The following is a 20,413-nucleotide window of genomic DNA, read 5'->3' as shown; positions in this document are numbered from 1 at the left end:
GAACCTCATACTACCACAACATATCTAGAAAAGATCATTAAAAGAAAGTGAACTCTGAATAACTGACACTGCACGGAAGTTGCAGTTAATGAAAAAGTTCTCTCTCCTCCCACAAGAGAGACTATGAGGAAAGAAGGCTTGACACTTTGTCCAGTGCAGTCAAGTACTGGGTGTTTTAGCTCATTTATGTTTTCTTTGCAAAAAGAGAGGATTCAGTCTACAAAGTGAGGGGCCACGGGAGGTTTTTGTTTTTAAACCAGAAATGATAGTTATGTAAAGAAAAGATCCAATAAAACCATGTTGGAAAATAAAGTCCATGTGAACAAGGTGGTGTTAACACGGAAAATGCTCCTTGTGCAGGCATACAATGCAGGTTGTGAGCGCCCCCAGTACTGGGGCCTGGCGTGGAAGGGCAGGGATGTTAGCACAAGCATGCATGGTCTGGACTCCAGTGGGCGCCCATGGAATCACGGTCTATCCAAAAGCTCTCTTGGTGCCCGTTTGGTGTCGGGCACAGTAGATACACATCTGAGGTGAGAAAGTCTCTGCCCTCGAGAGGGATCCACTCCACTGCCTCACCGGCTCTCCTCTGGATGCCTTTACACTGGCTGTCCGGCCCTTTCTCCAGGGCTGATGACCTCCTCGGCCCTGGCCAGTCTCTGGGACTCCCTCTTCCCTCCCCCACCCGTGCACATGCCTCCAGCCCCGGCAGCCGCGAGGAGGCTTCTGGGAAATGGCCGGACTGGAAGGGAGCAAGACCTCGATCAGTGGTCATTAACCCAGGGCCTCAGTTTTCTTCTCTGTGAAATGGGCCTTTCGCTCCTCCCACGGGGCCCAGGGTCTGCAGTGCTCCGGCCCGGGAAGCGAGGAGGATTCGGGCTGAGCGGGCAGGGTGGGGCCCACAGAAGCCACCGGCTTCGCGGTCATCCCCGCCCCACCTGTCTCAGGAAAAAAGCTGGCTAGGGTAGGCTCACACCCTCGGGGCCCAGTACTACAACTAAGTACTACAATTCCCAGAAGGCGAATCGCAGGAAGTGCTTGGCTTAGTGGCTACAGAGACTCTCAGGCTCGTCTCCTTGCCACTTGCGGCGCTCCTGAGCATGCGCAGTGGCCACTAGTGCCTTGGTACGCCTGGTCCCGGAAGTGTTTGCTCGCGCCTGCTTCCTGTTCCGGTGTCGGTCTCCACGTGGGTGGCAGAGTAGATTTCCCCCCACTGCCCCCCCCCCCCCCCCCCCTCGGCAGCTTCTCAGTGTGCACTCTGACAGCTGGGGTTGAGCCTGCCGGGGGTGAGCCTTCCGGTGCCTCACATACGCGCAGCTCTATGGGATCTCTTTTCCTCATCCCCCGCCCCAGCCCAGTCGCAGCCTTCCCTCCCAGGCCGTCGCCTCGGCTGCCCCTGGCCCAGGGCTCTCGTTGTTCTGGGTCAGCGGGCCCGGAAGGGGCCTCTGGAGCCTGGGCGCCTAAGCACAGGGGAGCGCAGCAAGAGGGCAGAGGGAAGAAGGGGCGGGGCACCCGGCCTGAGTAGGAGGGTCTGCGGGTGGTTCCGGGCCGGAGGGAGGGGGTGCTGCCGTTCTAACCCCCCTTCCCCACGGACCTCCCCTCTTCACCCTTGCTGGGCTGTGAACTTTGGGCAGAAGTCCACCTTCCCTCTCCACCCTACGAGCATTTGCCCGGCCTCTGCTTCCCGATGCCTGCATTGTATTCCTTTTTAGTGTGCTCTCCTTATTCGAATATCTGAATACTTAGACATTTCATGAGTATAATAACAATATAAGGAGTTGGGGGAAGACACGTGTTTTATTCCCATTCATGCAAATACTGTTCCATATCTATGATGCAGGAAATAAATAGTGTATCAGAGAGCCTCAGGACAGTACTAGGCCCTTTCATGTTTCCCTTTTTCTTCCCAGGCCTTTGTCTTTCCCCAAAAAGTGGGTTGTACCAAGGGAGGAATGTTCCCTATCCTCCTTACAATCAGGCCCTTCCAGGTGAGTGGGCGTGACCTGTTTCCTGAAATGGCCTCCACCAGGGCCATCTCTTATTCTTGTAATAGTGGCAGGAAAGGGACCAAGAGGGTGCCAAGAATCCCACGTTTTTTAGGCCTATATACTTTAGTGGTTGTGGCTCTAAACGTGAGATTGTTGTCCAATGACTAGTGAGTGGACATGTTCTTGCAGGAACTGAATCATGGTAATCCTGAGGATTTTCCTTCAAAATGTAAACGAAAGAAAGAATTAGTTAATCTGTAGGCATTTATCGTGTGGAATGTATGCTCTACTGTGATATGCTGGGGGAGTATGAATACAGAAGTGATAGGGTTTGTCATATGTTGTACAGAATACAGAAAAATGTATATTTTTTCAAAATGCAGTCATTGACAGTGTGGGGGACATAACAGCTGAGTCCGACTGGGAGGGCCTCTTGAAGGTGGTGGCAGTAGAAACGAATGAAGGGTGTTGTAAGCTGTACTTTCCAGGAAATGCAGGTTATGATGGAGAAGATAATTAGAATAGCAAGCCCACCAATGAGATGAGTTCAAATGTATGATCTGGGAGTTGAGACTAAAAGGATAACTGAAGTTTGAATGTTTAAACTCAGTTTAAAAGAGGATGTATCATCATGAACTGGAGCCAGAGAGCAAAAGGTAGTGTGATAAGCAAAGGATTACAAGTCAGGAATCATCCACCCTGATGAAAACCACGTGACTCTGTTTCCTCATCCGCAGAATGGGGGTGATAGTAACTCTATTCACTCCCTGCCTCACAGCTTTCATGGGGAAAGAATTTTGTAAAGCCCTCCACCCAGTGGGGATCCTAAGGACTGTAAGGTGTTTGATTTAGAACCAGAGGGGACCATCCATACCTTCATTGTAAGAATGCGGAAAGTGAGACTTAGCTCTTTAAGTCACTCTAGTGATACATAGCAGAGCCAGAATTTTATCTTAGGTCTTTAGGCCCCAGTGCTCCTTCAGCTACAACCTGAGCATTCCCTAACAAGGATGCCCGTTTCTGGTTATGGATCAGAAACTGTTAGAGACTGAGCCATAGTTGGTGATCCAGAAATATTTTTCATGGTAGACTCTGAAGGCTGCACCTGGGAGGATTGCCTCCTGTTGTATAGACCAGCTTCATCTCCAGGGCTCCTGTGAGGGGCAGTCCCTGGGTAAGCATAAACGCATTTGGTGTTGTAGGAATCAGTGACATTCAGGGATGTGGCTGTGGACTTCACTCAGGAGGAATGGGGATACCTGGACCCTTCTGAGAAGGAGCTATACAGGGATGTGATGCTGGAGAATTACAGACACCTGGTCCATCTAGGTAAGAACAGCTTCCCTGGGTGAGTCAGAATCTGCTGACGAGAGGGACTTTGTGACTTTCCTCAGGAAATGTGTGGTGTCCTTGGAAGATGAACAGTTATTGTTTGGCATACAGAGGCCTGAGACTGCTAATGCTTTTGCATCCTGGAGATGTGGTACATATTTATCTGTTCCTGAGTGAAAGACCTTGCAATAATTCTGCTATCAGGCATTGTTTTAGGAGGAGAAGACAGACAAAATAAAACCTGCCTTCTAGGAGCCGACATTTCATGGGAGTTTGCTTTATAAAACTAGAAACTCACCTAATTTTGTCAGCGTAGTGGTTGTCCCTTCCTCGCTATTTTCCTAGGTCTAAGATTAGGCCCAAAAATTCACATGAAAAATTTCTACCTCCTCTCCCTGCAGTGAGTGTAATGAATGAATTTTTTTAATGAATCCTCATCCAGTCTTGGACAGATTCCTCCTTTATTGCTAACAGAACATGGAAAATCCTTGAGGGGTCATTTGTACTCTGGTCTGTGGACATATCTTAGCCTTCCCACTTTTCCACAAAAAGAGAGGATTCAAGATTGAAAGCTGAGGTGACTCTACCAACTATTCGCTCTTTCTTATGAACAGGACTCACTGTTTCCAAGCCAGATGTGATCTGCCACTTGGAGCGTGGGGAACCTCCTTGGAGGCCAGAAAGTCAGGTTACAAGGACCAGTTTTCCAGGTGAGTGAGAGACCATCCAGCTGACAGCTCAGGACCCATTTGGGAGATGAAGTGTTAATGCTGGACAGAGAGCTGGCCTCTGGCCTTCCTTGGTTTCAAAAGAAGAGGTGAGGCCCTCTGGCCTCTGATATGTTCCCTCTGGTGAAGCTTTATCTGCTCCTCAACCAATCCATTTTCTTGACATTGCCTCATACCTAGCTCCCTCAAATTTTGGATACCAACATTTACTGACATATATTGGGGGTATCCAGGATGAAATATTTCTCGAAGCTTCTTTTGTGCCAAGATGTTCTTACGGTTCTTTGCCCAGTAGTTAGTGCTCTTGGGGTTATTATGTACCAACATCTTGTGTTCCTTTGTAGTGCTCTAGTTAGATTACTGACCTCCTTCCATAATTTTGGTAAGTGATCCCAAATGGGATTTTTGTAATTACTGTTTTACAGTATGAGGTGCCAGGCCTCCATTCATTCTAAACATTTCATTTTTTCCTTTCAAATTGTCGACTCTTTCTTCCAAATGATTTTTTTTTTGCTTCTGCAAAGTATGACTTAGATGATTTGGTTGTTATACCCCCAAATCATTGGATTCTTTTATGTAGTATCATCATTTCACTGTTCACATGGACTATCCATGAACAGTTGTCCAATAATAAAAAGTCTTCCATTATTATTCTTAATGCCAATTTGTTTTTGTATTTAGAGAATTCTTGCAAGTGTTTGCAGCCAGGGAAAAAAAGGCTTTCTTGGGTGGCCTATTCTTGAGAAGTGATGCTGGGTGCTGGTAGTCCCATCTTCCTTATTTAGACACTCCCTAACTCTATCATTAATTCCATTCTAGAGTTGGACCAGGAATGAAGCCAACCTCATTGGCCTAGAGTTTGCCCACTCCATTCTCTTCTTTGCCTTTTTGGACATGCAGAGTTGTCCTCCAAACTGTTGTTTCCCTTGATCATCCACCACGTCTTCTAGTATGTGAGGATACCAATGACCTGACCTCAGTAAGGTCAGTAACCATTTCTCAATTTCTTTTGTTTTCCAGTTTCCCCTTTGGTGCTTTCTAAAGTACTACATTGGTCTTGGCAAGAGGCAAGCATGGCAGATTTAGTTGGAAAGTTCGGTCAGAATCCATATTACAAGGTCGTGAGAAGGGAGTTGGAAAAGGGAAAGTGGAGGCTCTGAATGCCTGTGACTGACTAGACGTAGCTGGTGGCATAGCAGATAGAGTGCTGGGCCTGAAGACAGGAAGACCTGCGTTAAAATCTGGCCTCAGACACTTACTAGCTATATGACTCTTAGCTTCCTTTGCCTCACTTTCTTCAACTGTAAAGTGGGAATCATAACACCACCTGCTTTATGGGGTGGTTGTGAGAAAATCAGATGAGATGGTGTCTGTAAAGTGCTTAGCTCATAGTAGGCACTTACATGCTTATACCCCCCATTCACTTCCTCCGTAATGTAGCCCATGTTAATATTCACTTTCGGGGCTGCCACATCTTGTTGCTTCTGCAGAGCAGGTCTGTAGTCCATTGAAATCTCTTTATTGTTTCTTTCAGATGACCTGCTGTCTCACAATACTTCCCCCATTTTATACTTGCTAAGTAGATATTTTGTGTTCAGTGCTCTAGCCTGTTGAGATCCTTTTGGATCTTAACTCTTGTCAGTGTGTGAGTTTTCCCTCTTATCTGTGAATTTGGGAAGCAAGCTATTTATGATTTTATCCAAGTAATTGATAAAAAGCATTAACACAGCATAGACTGGTAGGGGTACTGCAATCAAGACCTCTTGCAGTGGTGACAAAGAACCACTGACATCTTAGTTTTTGAGTTCATCAGATCACTTCTGAATCCATCACATTGTGTTATAACCTAGGCTGCATCTCCGTCTTCTCCGCAAGAATAGTATGGAATCCTTCATTAGCCGTTAGCTAAAATTTAAGTAGAAACATGCCTCTAACATTTACCTTCTCCTCCAGCTTAGTAAACCATCAAAAAGGCTTCAGTCCAACCTTCTACTCAATGCAGTAATCTTCTTTATGTCATCTCTAAGTGATGGTCTTCTTGCTACTTAAATGTTTTCAAATTTATTTCATTGTAGGATGGCTCCCACCAGACAACAACAAGAATGTTAGGATGGATCTTAGGAGAAGCAAGCTTCAAGTTACATATCTGATACAAAGTAGCTGTAGGACTTTACTAAATCTGAACTGAGTTTCCTCTTTTGGAAAAATGTAATAACTGGCCTTCCTGGCTCCCACAGTTGTTGTGATACTGAATGGAAAAGTATAAATAACTATACAGATACATAGTAGTGAGACTGTTTGTTTCCTCACTTTGAGTTTGACACTGTTATTTCTTCCTGGGGGAAAAAAATTAGCTATAAGTATACAGTAGGTGGATATGGAAGGGTATGTACATATAAAATTTGTTTTCAGATTGGGAATATATTCCTGAAACCGAGAATTTATCTCCAAAACTGGGCATTTCTGTTGAACCTTCATCCCAGGAAGAATGTGCAAAGGTTCATCTGTTTGTCTCGAATTTGGAAAAAGCCCTGGGGCGTGATGCCAGTTTACAGAGGCAACAATGCACTGAGGAGAAATATTCTTGGTAGGTAATAGTCAACAAAAGTCAAATTCACAATAAAATGAGAGACCGTGAGTGTTGTAAATAAGGTAGATGCTTGGGTTATAAGGTCTATGCTTTTTTGACAATAGAAGTTCCTTGTAGGAAAGAGACTTCATAAATGTGATTCATTAAAGAAAAAGCTTTAGTCTGTATTTATACTGAAATAAATGTAATAGAATCTAATCAAATAAAATGTTTTATATTTATAGTGGATGTAGGAAATCCTTCAGTTTTCAATTTGACCTTAAACATCAAGGATTATAACCTAGAGAGAAATGAATATGTAAAAGCCTTTCCTCACAGCTCACCCATCAATTTAATCCTGTGAATTTATATTTATGTCTGGTAGCTTTTCTCCCAGGGTATACAGCTTATTAAACTTCAGGAAATGAATAGTAAAGCCCAGGTTTATGAATATAATCTGTGTAGTAAAGCTTCTAATCACCACCTATTCCTTCTTTCTTGTCACAGGATTCATTCTGGAAAGAATAAATGTCTTATCTGTGGGCTGTCCCTCTACAGCAAGGCAAGTCTTATTCGACACGTGAGAATTCATACTGGAGAAAAACCTTATAAATGTGATAAATGTGGGAATGCTTTCCGTGAAAGTATGATTTTTAATGTTCATCAAAGAATTCATAGTGAAGTGAGATCTTATGAATGCCATGAATGTGGGAAGACCTTCTGCTCAAAAGTTGGAGTTACCTGTCATGAGAAAATACATACTGGAGTAAAACCTTATGAATGCCATGAATGTGGAAAGGCCTTCCTTCAGAGGTCATATCTCACTCAGCATGTGCAGATGCATACTGGGGAGAAACCTTTTAAATGTCATGTGTGTGGGAATGCCTTCCTGCGGAGGACAGGTCTGAAGCAACATGTGAGAATTCACACTGGAGAGAAACCTTATAAGTGTAAAGAGTGTGGAAAGGCCTTCTCTGCTAGGAATCGTCTTTATTTGCACATGAGAGTACATACTGGAGTGAAACCTTATGGATGTCATATGTGTGGAAAGGCCTTCTCCTCCAGGAATGATCTTACTCGACATGTGAGAATTCATACTGGAGAGAGACCTTATGAATGTCAGCAATGTGGCAAGGCCTTCAGCCAGAGAGGATCCCTGACTCGACATAAGAAAATTCATACTGGATAGTAACCTTAAGAGTCCTACATCATCAAGTCTCTTCAACTCAACAAATACTCATTACGCATCTGTGATGTACATGGCGCTGTGCTAAGCCCTTAGGGCTACAATGATAAATATAAAAGTCATTGCCTTCAAAACAGAAGTAAAAAAAATAAATAAATATGATGCATATGATAAATGTGAGAATATCTTCCATTGGAGCCCACAACATATGAGCTAGTAAGAAATAATTCACACAGGGGAGATGCTGAATAGGTGTAATGGGCATAAAAAAGATTTCATTAAGAACATAGAATTTCAGAGGTAGGAGGGGTCTCTGTGGCCCCTAGTTCAACCTATATGTGAAAAAGAATTCTGTCTATACCCTCCTTGAGAAACAGTCATCTAGGCCTTGTTTTTAAGATAGCCAGTGAGAAGAGAAATGCACTACTTGACAAGACAGCCTGTTCTGGTCTGGCATGGCTCCAAGAGTTAGGAATTTTTTCCTCTCGTCAAGTGCCCATTTGTCTTTCCCCCTTCAATCAATTATTCTTCCTTTGGCTACCAAACAGGAAAAGTCTAATTCTTTGTACATGTGACAGTCCTTTCAATACTTGAAAATAGCTGTTGTGTCTTCCTAGGGCCTTCTCTCTTCAAGGCCTACCATCTAGTTTTTCTTTTTTTAACCATTCCTTTTGCATCATGAACTTAAGACCCTCACCTGATCTACTTAATCTCCTTTAGCTTCTTTTTATGCTGCTCACTGAAAGAGGATTCAAACTCACAGGAAACCTTATGGATTGAATTATTCCCTACCTACATTCTATCAACATTTCTTCCATATTCTCTATTGTCATTTGACCACAAGAAGGAAAGTTTGGTTTTCATTTCTAAATAAGAATCAGGTATTACAGTTTAACTTTACAAAAAAATATCCAAGGTCAGACAACAAAGAAAATGGTGTATTAGACACTTCCTTCAGTCCTCACTAACAGATATTCTATTCTATTCCAAATTCTCTCCCCTCTTCCCTCCCCACCCAGCCTCCCTAAGAAGGCAAGCAATTCAGCATAGGCCACATACATATCATTATGTAAAACCATTCCACAATACTCATGTTGTGAAAGATTAACTATGTTTTGCTCCTTCCTAACCTATCCCCCTTTATTGAATTTTTTCCCTTGATGCTGTCCCTTTTCAAAAGTGTTTGTTTTTGATTACCTCCTCCCCCCGTCTGCCCTCCCTTCTATCATCCCCCCTTCTTCATCTTCTTCCTCCTTTTTTCCTGTGGGGTAAGATACCCAATTGAGTGTGTATGGTATTCCCTCCTCAGGTCAAAACCAATGAGAGCAAGATTCACTCATTCCCCCTCACCTGCCCCCTCTTCCCTTCCTACAGAACCACTTTTTCTTGCCACTTTTATGCGAGATAATTTACCTCATTCTATCTCTCCCTTTCTCCCTCTCTCAATATATTCCTCTCTTATCCCTTAAATTGATTTTATTTTTTTAGATATCATCCCTTCATATTCAACTCACCCTGTGCCCTTTGTGTGTATGTATGTGTGTGTGTGTGTATATATATATATATATATCCATATACCTATGTATATACATAGACACACACATATGTATATGTATGTATACACACACACATATATATATATATATGCATATTCCTTTCAGCTACTATGATATTGAGGTCTCATGTATCATACACATCATCTTTCTATGTAGGAATGTAAACAAAACAGTTCAACTTTAGTAAGTCCGTTATGATTTCTCTTCCTTGTTTACCTTTTCATGCTTCTCTTGATTCTTGTGTTTGAAAGTCAAATTTTCTATTCAGCTCTGGTCTTTACACTGAGAAAGCTTGAAAGTCCTCTATTTTATTGAAAATCCATATTTTGCCTTGGAGCATGATACTCAGTTTTGCTGGGTAGGTGATTCTTGGTTTTAATCCTAGCTCCATTGACCTCCGGAATATTGTATTCCAAGTCCTTCGGTCCCTTAATGTGGAAGCTGCCAGATCCTGTGTTATCCTGATTATTTTTCCACAGTATTCAAATTGTTTCTTTCTGGCTGCTTGCAGTATTTTCTCCTTGACCTGGGAGCTCTGGAATTTGGCGACAATGTTACTAGGAGTTTTCTTTTTGGGATCTACTTGAGGAGGCGATCTATGGATTCTTTCAATTTCTATTTTACCCTCTGGCTCTAGAATATCAGACTAGAGAATATAACTGTTGATTTCAGAGCTATTTCTATACAGCAAGCTCTGCCACACCAGCGGTCCTTCTCCCCCAAGAAAAGCCAACCCGGACTGGACTCAGATCTAAGCTGGCTGCTTAATTCCTCCCACCAGGTGGGCCTGGGGTGGGAAGCAACTGTAGCTGTAGTTCTTGTTCTCAGAGCTGTACCACCTCCACTGCCCCCTGGGTGGGTGGATGAACCTCAAACTCCTTTTACTCTGCCCCAGCAGCTTTTCCCACTAACCTTCTCTGTTGTCTTTGGTGTTTGTGGGTTGAGAAGTCTGGTAACTGCCACAGCTCACTGATTCAGGGCACTAGGGCCTGTTCCACCCAGCTCCTGGTCTAGTTGGTCCAGACATGGCTCACGCTGGGCTCTGCTCCACTCTGCTCCCAGTTCCAGGTGATAGACCTTAACCCGTGACCATCCAGACTGTCCTGGGCTGGGGGCCCGCTTTCCTCTTCTATTTTGTGGGTTCTGCAGTTCTAGAATTTGTTCAGAGCCATTTTTATAGGTGTTTGGAGGGGCCTGGGGGGGGAGTTCACCCAAGTCCCTGCTTTCCAGCCACCATCTTGGCTCTGCTCCCCGAGATACTTTAAAGGCATAATTAAAAGAGAAGTTGTTATTTCTCGTACCAGTAACCCCTGGAACACAAGGTACCATCCCCAAAAGATATGCCATCTGTCCTTGCCAGTCTTTGTGAAATTAGAGAAGATTTTATCTCTTCCAAGGAGACAGCAAGTCTGGTTGTTTTGATCCCCTAGCAAAGATTACAAGAGGCAGATGAGTCCCATAATTAGCCTCACCTAAACACCAGCTCATGTTTCTTTGTACAGCCATTTGTAATATTCTGTAACTATCAAGACATTCTTCTTTCTTGTATGTCAATAAAAAGAGGGTCCCCATCTTCTCATTGGAGTCCTTGGCTCTACTGAGGTGGCCAGTCTAACCTGCATTAACAGTTGTACATATCACTCTTAAATTGATTTTGCTCGGAGTATGCACTTCAGTTTATCGTTATTAAATTTACTTGAGACACCATATTCAGGAATTCACACATCTTGTCCTATTATTGAATAACTATGATGATATTGATGCCACTGAATTACATCAAATTTATGCTCTGATGTAAAATAACAGGTCCTTGTCTCACCCAGTTTTCTTAACTGCAAAATGAAGGTGAAAATAGTATCACCCTGGGTTGTTGTAAAAATCAAATTAAAAAATGCTTTAGAAACGTTAGAGCACTGAAAAAGGTCAGCTATCATCATCATCATCATCACCATCATCATCATCATCATCATCATCATTATAATACCAAGACACTCATGGTAGCCATGGGCTGGAAAATCAAGTGAAGAGTGTCGAACTATGGCCTGTGGATGTCCTTGAATATTATTGTGTAGAAATAATGGATTAATATGAAAAATACACAGAAAAATACATTAAATTGCTGCATTCCAATCTTAATTTTTTGATATTTCATAATGTCTCCTCTCCACTTAATAGCATTTCCCACTTCACACATTCACAAGGTTACAATCTAATATATGTTTTTTTTTTCCTTTGGTGAAGACCTTCCCACATTCATAATATCCCATATTCATTATCTACTGTATGAATCCTCTGATATTCTCTAAGTCTTGGAGGGCTTTATGAAAGTTTTTGAAAATGGCGGCTGGAAAGCAGGAACTTGCGTGAGCTCCCCACCACGTCCCTCCAAAAACCTATAAAAATGGCTCTGAACAAATTCTAAAACTGCAGAACCCACAAAATAGCAGAGGGAAGCAGGGCCCCAGCCCAGGACAGCCTGGATGGTCGATGAATGAGGTCTTTCATGCACGAAGTGGAGGGGAGCGGAGCTCAGCGTGGGAGGCAGCAGGACCAGCCAGACCAGGAGCCGGGCAGAACAGGCCCTAGCACCCTGAATCAGTGAGCTGTGGCAGTTACTAGACTTCTCAACCCACAAACACCAAAGACAACAGAGAAGGTTAGTGGGAAAAGCTGCGGGGGACAAAGTTCGAGGTTCGGCCACCGCCCCAGGGGCAGCAGGGGAGGTGCAGCTACAGAACTACAGCTGCAGTTACTTCCAGCCCCAGTCCCACATGGTGGGAGGAATTAAGGGGCAGATCAGAGCAGGAGTGAAGAGCCTGCTGAAGATTTGCGTCAGGTCCGGGTTGGTGGTTCTTGAGGAAGGAGGAGTGCTGGGGTGGCCGAGCTGGCTATATAGAAATAGCTCTGAAATCAATGGCACATCCCCTCAAGCTTGGAACAAAGTACTCTTTGTTCTACAAGCAGTCATACCCCAACGAAAAACTCAAGGGTCAAGTAAGTTGGCTGGGAACATGGCCAGGCAGCGAAAACACACCCAGATTTAGTCTCAGACTTTCTAATCTTTCTTTGGTGACAAGACCAAAACATACGGCCTTCAGAAGTCAACAAAGTGCAAGAACCTACACCAAAAACCTCCAAGAAAAACATGAACTGATCTCAGGCCATGGAAGAGCTCAAAAAGGAGTTGGAAAAGCAAGTTAGAGAAGTAGAGGAAAACTTGGGACGAGAAATGAGAATGATGCAAGAAAACCATGAAAAACAAGTCAATGACTTGCTAAAGGAGACCCAAAAAAACACTGAAAAAAAAATATTGAAGAAAGTTTTTGTACACTGATTACATTTGAGAGGTTTCTCTTCAATATGAATGTGCTTATATATCCTAAGGGATGACCTCCAGCTCAGTGCCTCCCCATACAGATTACACTGGTAAGACTTCTTTCCAGTCTAATGTCTAATAGGGCATGACTTCCATCTGAAGGCCTTCCCACATTCACTATATTTAAAGGGTTTCTCTCCAGCATGAATCCTCTGATGTGCTGCACTCTGGTAAAGCTTTATGAACACTTCTCCACAATGATGACATTTGTAAGGTTTCTCTGCAATATGAATACTCTTATCTACTTCATGTTGGGAGGATTTTATAAAAGCTTTAGAACATTACACCTATAAAGTTTCTTTCTAGAATGAATCCTCTGATGGGAAATAAGAGATGAGCTCTCTCAGAAAGCATTCTGAAATTCATTCAATTTATAAGGCTTTTCTTCCAGTCTGTGAATTTTCTGATACCTAGCATGGTCTTGGGTGCGAAAACGATGCTTCTCATGTTGATTATCCATTTTCTCTCTAATATGAGCTCTCTTATGTAAATTAAGAAATGTTTGCTGGACAAAGCCTGGGCCACACTCATTATCATGAGAAGAGATTTTTCCATGACTTTTATTTTGACTAATCAGGTCAGGGATCAAACTGAAAGCTGTCTCACAGTGATTACCTTGAAAACCTTTGCAAAACTCTGGTATAGTTCTCCACATACTGAGTAAGCTCTCTCTGCTCATTAAAGCAATCTCTGTATTGACTATTTTTGGAACATCCATTCCAAGAAGGGTCGACCCTTGAGTAAAACTCTCAAATTTATTGTGTACAAGTGAATTTGCAAATGAGTATAGTAACTACCCCAACGTGCTTGAGCTTCCCAATTATTCAGATAACTGAGAAGAGCTATATGAAGACTGCCTATATTAACTAAGACATAGAGTGGCTTGACATACCAACAATCCTTTGTGGTAACTGAGAGTAATCACAGCTGAATGTGCAGAAAATCAGCAACTCTGAAGCCAATTAAGCTCATCGGTCTTGAGGCAAACCCTGAGCCATTTAGTGGTTTATGGACCTTTAAGAGATATCCTTATCTTCAGGGATTCCTCAGACTGTTGTTCATGGGGTTCTCAGGCACAGCCTGTTTTATGGTTTTTGGAGATATCACCTTATCTTATTGCTTATGCTCAAACATTGAACTGTCAGGATTGCTCATCATCAAGAATATCCTCTGATTTACGTATCAAAAGGCCACAGCTCTAACACCTGTAATCACTCACTCCCCACCACAACCCCTGTTTCCTGGATCTCCCCCTCACCTCTGGAGTGGGGCTCTCTGTCCCATACCTTCCTGGGACTAGTCTAATTCCTGCCTTTTCCCCCAATTCCCTGCCTTCCTTTGTTTGAGACTCCTTGGTCTGAGGCCTGCTTTCCCAATTTGAAGGAAACAAATGATAGAAACATCTCCTCTCCTAAGGACAGAAAGAAAACTGATAGATAATTTAGTTCCACTTCAGTTTCCTCCCTTGTATTTTGCCTTCACTTTCCCTCCCCACCTTAATCCTGGCCAGACTTATGACTCCTGGCCTGACTTCCTGACTTCTCCCTTTTGACTTTCCCTTGTTCCCTCCCCAGAATGCAAATGAGTGGGGAGAGGTGTCTTCTGATATCTCATCTCAGGTTCCAGCTTATCCTTTTAATTTTGCAAGATTCCTTTTGGATTATTTCAGGGTTGTTTTTCTCTCCACTGACACTGTTGTAATTATTGTCAATATTCTTTTCTTGGCCCTGCTTATTTCACTTTGCATTTGTGGATGGTCTTTCCACCTAAATAGGAACTTGGTAAGATCAATGTTTTGTAGCAACTGAGCCAAGTTTTGGCTAACTCCCCAAAGACTGGGTTGGCATAAGCAGAGGATATGACTTGGAGATATTGTGGGAAATGCTTGTACTTTTGTTCTTGCTTTGTCTTTGAAGAAAATATCTCTTCATAAAAGCTTAGCAATGTTATATGGATAAAAAGAAAAAGAATGCTAGCTAAGGCCCCTAGCAAATAGGGGAAACACAGATGGTCAGGGCTTGAAGCAACAGAAGGTAGATATTCCACTCCAGACCCCAAGTGGAGAGGTACCATGCCAAGGCCTGAGAGGCTGGAGCCAGGACATACAGGTTGTAGGATTTGGGAGTATTCATTCACAAGAGTAATAGTTTGTTCTTTTGCAAGGATAATAGTTTAGAATTATTTTGAGAACTTTTTGTTCATATTATTTATCTTTATTAGGGACTGGCTTTAGGTCTTATATCACCTGTTTATCTTATGCTAATTTCCTTCATTTTATTTGGGCAAATGCTTTTAATTTCATGTAATCGAAATGATTTTCTCTTCTGTAAACTTCTATCCTTTGCTGGGAATTCATGTCCCAGAGACACCCAGAGTAGATGTTTGCGCAGACATAAGCAGTTGTGCAGCTCCCATATACTATTCTAGCAAAGGCCTGACTTCACAACAGATTAAATAATAATCAAGAAATTCAATGTGAAATGGTAGTTAATAACCTCTGTGGCATCAGGAAGGAAACCAGTAAAGAGAGAAATGTAGAATAGTGGGAGGAGGGAAGGAGGAAGGGAGATGGAGGAGAGAGAGAGAGAGAGAGAGAGGGAGGGAGGGAGAGAAGGGAAGGGGTAGAGACAGAGAGAGAGAAATGGAGACAGAGAGATGATATGATGGTGAGAGCAATAATCTAGGGGAAAAAACACAATGGGATGGGATCAAAGTCTCATGTAGAGAGGACTGTCTTGGCAAGAGGAAGGGTTACCACTTCCTCAGAAACTAGAATGAAACAGGAGATAATGGAGGATGAGATATGGGGCTGTGAGATGAACAAAGAGAGAGAAATCATGGCAAACAACCTCCATTTTTATAATGAGTCAAGGTTCTAAACTGAACAGGTGACAAGAGGGGCTGCCATGAGAAGCTTGAATAGAGAACCAAAGGAATGAAAGACCCCCATGGTAAGGAGGCAAGAGGATCAAGATTAGGGAGGAAGAAGAAAATGTGACTAGTCAAAGGGAGGGTCCAGTTTAGATGAGATGACATATGGTTACAATTGACCCAATGTAATTTTATTTCCTCCAACTCCATTCTGTAGCACAGAAGCAGATGATGGAGAATCAACAGGAGAGAGGAAGCAGATGATGGGAATCAACAAGTCAACAAGCATTCTTTAAGCACTTACTATGTACTTGGGAAAGTGATAAGCACTGGAGAGAGGAAGAAAGGCAAAAACAGTCCCTGCCTTCAAGGAAGTCATAGCCTAATGTGGGAAAAAAAATGCAAACAACTATGTACAAACAATATATGTACAGGATAAGTTCTAGATAATCACTGCAGGAAGGTATGAACACTGAGTGCGAAGGGGAAAAGATTCTTGCAGAAGGAAGAATGTTAGCTGGGACTTTCTGAAAGCCAGGAAACTTGGTTGAAGAACGAGAAAATTGTAGACATGGGGGACAGTCAATGAAAAAGCCTGGAGTCAGGACATGGAGTTATTTTGTAAGGGAAAAAGAAAAAGGTCAGTGTCAATGAAAGAGAATATGAGGGAGGGAATAAGGTATAAGAAGATTGCGAATGTACAAAGGGGCCAGATTATGAAGGCTTTAAAAGGCAAACAAAAGAGTTTATATTAGATCCTGGAGACAGTAGGGAGCACTGGAATTTATTCAAGAGGATCAAACCTATACTTTAGGAAGATCAATTTGAAAGTCTAATGGAGAATAGAAGACTGAAGGAGGAAGACTCACTAGCAGGCTGTAAGATCTGGAATTCCACTACTGGGGAAGCCTGTACCTCCCCCATAACCTTGGGGTATTATTTTGATTTCAAAGGAAAAGATCAAGTATCTCCACATTAATCATAGGTAGTAGTTTAATCGATATTATGAATACTTATAGACAGAGGCAATCTTCGGTCTGGGGCAGCAGGTAGACGGTTTAGTGGATCCCCACTAAAGAACCCCAAAAATCCCTGTGGTAATTATAGAAAACAGATAAAAGGAGGAAGAGCTAGAGAGTACATCACTACTGATTGGTGGATATTTTTGGTTTTCTGCTTAGTAATGAGCTTGGGTGTTTAGCCAATGTTATGCCCAAACAGAAGTTTGTGTATTGATCATGTACCAGTCACAATATTCTTTTATGGCTTTCATAGGTCATAGTATCTAAATTTTGTCTCAGTATTAAGCTATGATTCAGTATCTAAGTTATGATTTGTTAACAAGTCACCATGTTCCGGTTTCTACCTTTCACAAAGTTTAAGTTTTTATGGCTTTTCCCCAGTTGGGATCCCTGTAACAGCAAGCACCCTGGCAGACCCAGGATGGCCTGCTAGCACAGGTCCTTTGATCAGCTTTTCTTAAAGGAAAGGCAACTTTAAGGGGTCAATAATCTTTAATTGCATTCATTAGTTCAGGGGAAAGGTGAGCACCCTGAACATGGAGAAAATACAAGCAGAGAAATTAGCACAAAGACCAACAGACAGGGCTCCAACTGTCTGAACAAGGTAATACAACCATCTCCATATACCACTGGATCAGGGGAGCACAGATACATCTGAATAGTGGTGGGGGGCAGGAGTTCTGAACAAATGGCTACTCAGAGTCCTGTCCAGGGAATTAAAAGGTCCTTCTCATAAGTGAACCCCCAAAGCAAAATCTTACCTCAGAGTATATATACATTTTTGGCTAATAGGCTCAGAGCCAGAAGGCACCACAATCCTCAGTGACTCAGTGCCTAATTAGCTTAGTACCAAAAGGTTTGAAAGCCTTTCAGCAAGCAAGCCTCCCCCTAAGCAAGCTTCCTCTTTGAGTAAGTTCTTTCTGAGGCAAGTTCCTCCCCCAATGGGCTCTATGTGACTCAGGATGTGTCACAGCTGTGATTTAACACACGTGGTCACATTGGCCTATTAATGGACAGGGAAGATCTTCTTGTTCCATTACCATTACTACCCCACACAGGCTATTGTCATAGTCCAGACATGAAGTGATGAAAAGGGCTTGCACCAGGGTGATATCAATGGCAGATGAATAGGGAGCTTTATACAGAAAATGTTACAGAAGCAGAAACCACAGGACTTAGCAAGTCATCGGATATGGAGGGTGAGACTGAGGAGTCAGGGATGACATCTAGGTTGCAAACCTGAGTGACTGGGGGGCAGGGGCATCCTTGATAGTAATAGGGAAGTTGAGGGGGGGAAGAGATTGGACAAAAGATAATGAGTTCAGTTTTGGTCATGTTGAGTTTCATATGTCTACAGGACATCCAGTTCAAGATGCTCAATAAGGAGTTGAAGGAGATTGAAGGCCTGAGGTTTAGGGCTGGACAAGCAGATCTGAGAGTCGTCTGCATACTGATGTTAACTGAATTAATGGAAGTTGATGAGATTGCCAAATGGAATGTTATTGTTGTTCATTCTTCATTTTTGAAAAAGGACCAGTGACATCTTACGTTGCTCGTGAATTGGATTTAAGTGAGGCAGAGTTGCACAAAGTTGTCAGCTTCACTCTCTCTTCCAGAGACACTGAAGTCCAGTAGCACAACAAAAGTCAGGATGACTAGAGATGGCCTGCTATGCGGTGAATGACCTTGGAGTCTTCAATGTCTAACCAAGTTCTAAACTCTCCAAAGCACCTGCTTCAGCCTTCTTCATGGCCATTGGAATAAATTGTTCTCATCCACCCATTCCGCTGGGGGAAGTCTTCACACGCTTGTGGTAGACATTCCCCTCACTCACCAACGGGTTTGAGGCCCTTTGATTGCCCTCAACCTGGTTCAGCCCATCGGCTGGAATGGTTTTATCAGGGTGTAACCACCGCACGTGCCACATGCGAGAGCCACAGGTCACAGTTGAGTGACAGGTGGACACCAAAGGCAGATGAGCAGCCCTGAAAAGGGTTCAGCAAGCCCTCACACCAGAGGGTCTAGGACAGAGATTTAAGGGTTACCTATTGCTAGCTAGTGAGACCTGCTTAAAATTCCAGTAAAGGAGACAAAGGAGTGGTCAGACAGGTATCTTTCCTCCAATTAGAAATCAGATTACCTAATTTTGTATCCTGGTTGTTTTCTTTTAATTAATTGGTCTTATTTGATTAATTGTTTTTAATGTATAAAAGTCTATCTCCCCCTATATTCAGGGTCCAATTGTAAACTGAGGAAGGGGTCTCAGGGGCAATTAGCATGCATGCTTAATAAATCAATACACTCAGAAGTTCAAATCTTTGTTTCCTCACTCATTCCATCTTTTACCTACCACAGTTTTTGGTGAGCCATGCTAGGTCAATCAGGACTCCAACCCCCAGGATGACAGCCTTTCAGAAAAACTCTGGCTAATATTTCACCGAGGGACTTTTTCTTAGAAGTCTGCCTGTGGAGGTCAGACTCCTGCTCTTGATCCCTGTTTCTGCCAAGCTCAAGTAAGGTTTAGGATTAAGTTTGCCCCAGGGAGTGGAGCAGTTTAGGATTAGCATTAAATTGTAGTTTTCTTTTTAAATCCCCCCCTCAGGAATGGTAAAGGAAGATGGGTTCCATTAGCAGCAAGATACCTGTGGGTTCTCCTTTGCATAGATTTTTGATAGCATGGGGCCAGGGGTTGTTCCCCATAGTTATAAGAATGACTAAACAGCATACATTTGAATCATGTGGTATCTGACATAAATCTACAAGAGATTCACCAAGTCATTTGTCCCCACCACCACCACCAATTCAGCATTTTTCATTATTTCGAATTGAAAAAGAAATTGAGGCTAGTAAGCATGTGTTTGCCTGATCATTTTGCCTTTGTTTCTGTTTCTTTTAAAATGTAGGAACATCTTCATCTTGCATCATGTTTAGTATTGTTTGTAGATTATGGTACGTTGAAAGATTGGTGAGCGGAAAACGCAGCCAACCAGAAAAAACGGCCCAAAAGCTGCAGCCAAAGAGTTTAGAATGCTGGAAAAGATTAATGAAGTTTCATGCTCAAAACATTTGTCCCAATAAGCAGGACTAATTCTCTCTTTAGGCTTTCAGCCAGAAATTAGGTTTAAAAAAACCTGCTAAAAACATCTTAATAGATTTTGGAGATTTGGAGATTAATTATTTTGAGATTTCAGGGGAGAACTCCTGGGACTTTGGAATTCCAGGAACTCACTGCCTTCTGAAATATCTTAGTGAGTTTGGGGAGTTTCTCTATAGAATTTGTTCTAAGGAAAAATAAGAATTAAATTCTGTAAAAGTTTCAGAGGGTAAGCAGAACTTAGATTAATTTTCCCCCAAAGACTGATAGAGCAATTATATTAGCGTAATAAAGGGAGGCAGCTAGTTTGAAAATAATCCCATGAATGAAGAAAAATTGGTATGTTGTTTGCAATTTAAATTTACCTGGAACTTAATCCTTACTTGACCGTGAAAAGAGAAAAGATTGTTTAAATCAGGGAGCAACTTAAAAATGAGTAAAATTTAATTAAGGAATGGAAAAGGTGATTTAAACTGAAAAGGGAGGAGCCCCCTTAAAACCCGCTCCAACTCAGCTCAGAAATTCCTTCTCCTGACCCCTATTACAGATCAGGGACCCCGTGAGTATCCCTATCTCAGCTCATCGATTCCTTTCTGACCCCCACCCCAGTTCAGAGACCTCCCATGACTCTCCAGGTTCAGAGACCCCCTGTGACTCCTCCAGCCTAGAGACCTCCCCCTTCTTACTCTGT

General features: G+C 42.7%; 1 protein-coding gene across 2 annotated transcripts; it reads left to right on the top strand.

The window, feature by feature from the left end:
* The first annotated feature begins 1,560 nt into the window (after window positions 1-1,560).
* Window positions 1,561-7,941, top strand: LOC118838776 (zinc finger protein 525-like). 2 transcript variants are annotated; one of them, XM_036746139.1, is made up of 5 exons: window positions 1,561-1,988; window positions 3,191-3,317; window positions 3,935-4,030; window positions 6,461-6,635; window positions 7,125-7,941. In XM_036746139.1, the coding sequence occupies exons 1-5, from the start codon at window positions 1,953-1,955 to the stop codon at window positions 7,804-7,806; spliced, it is 1,116 nt and encodes a 371-aa protein (XP_036602034.1). In that variant the 5' UTR covers window positions 1,561-1,952; the 3' UTR covers window positions 7,807-7,941. The 2 variants fall into 2 exon arrangements, 1 of the variants encoding a protein (XP_036602034.1); XR_005009601.1 differs by lacking the exons at window positions 1,561-1,988; window positions 7,125-7,941 and adding an exon at window positions 4,868-5,032 and having other exon boundaries at window positions 3,182-4,030; window positions 6,461-6,540.
* Window positions 7,942-20,413: the final 12,472 nt, after the last annotated feature.

The sequence above is a fragment of the Trichosurus vulpecula genome, chromosome 2 (genome assembly GCF_011100635.1).
Source record: "Trichosurus vulpecula isolate mTriVul1 chromosome 2, mTriVul1.pri, whole genome shotgun sequence".
Taxonomy (NCBI): domain Eukaryota; kingdom Metazoa; phylum Chordata; class Mammalia; order Diprotodontia; family Phalangeridae; genus Trichosurus; species Trichosurus vulpecula.
This window is presented reverse-complemented; position numbering and strand designations above follow the sequence as displayed.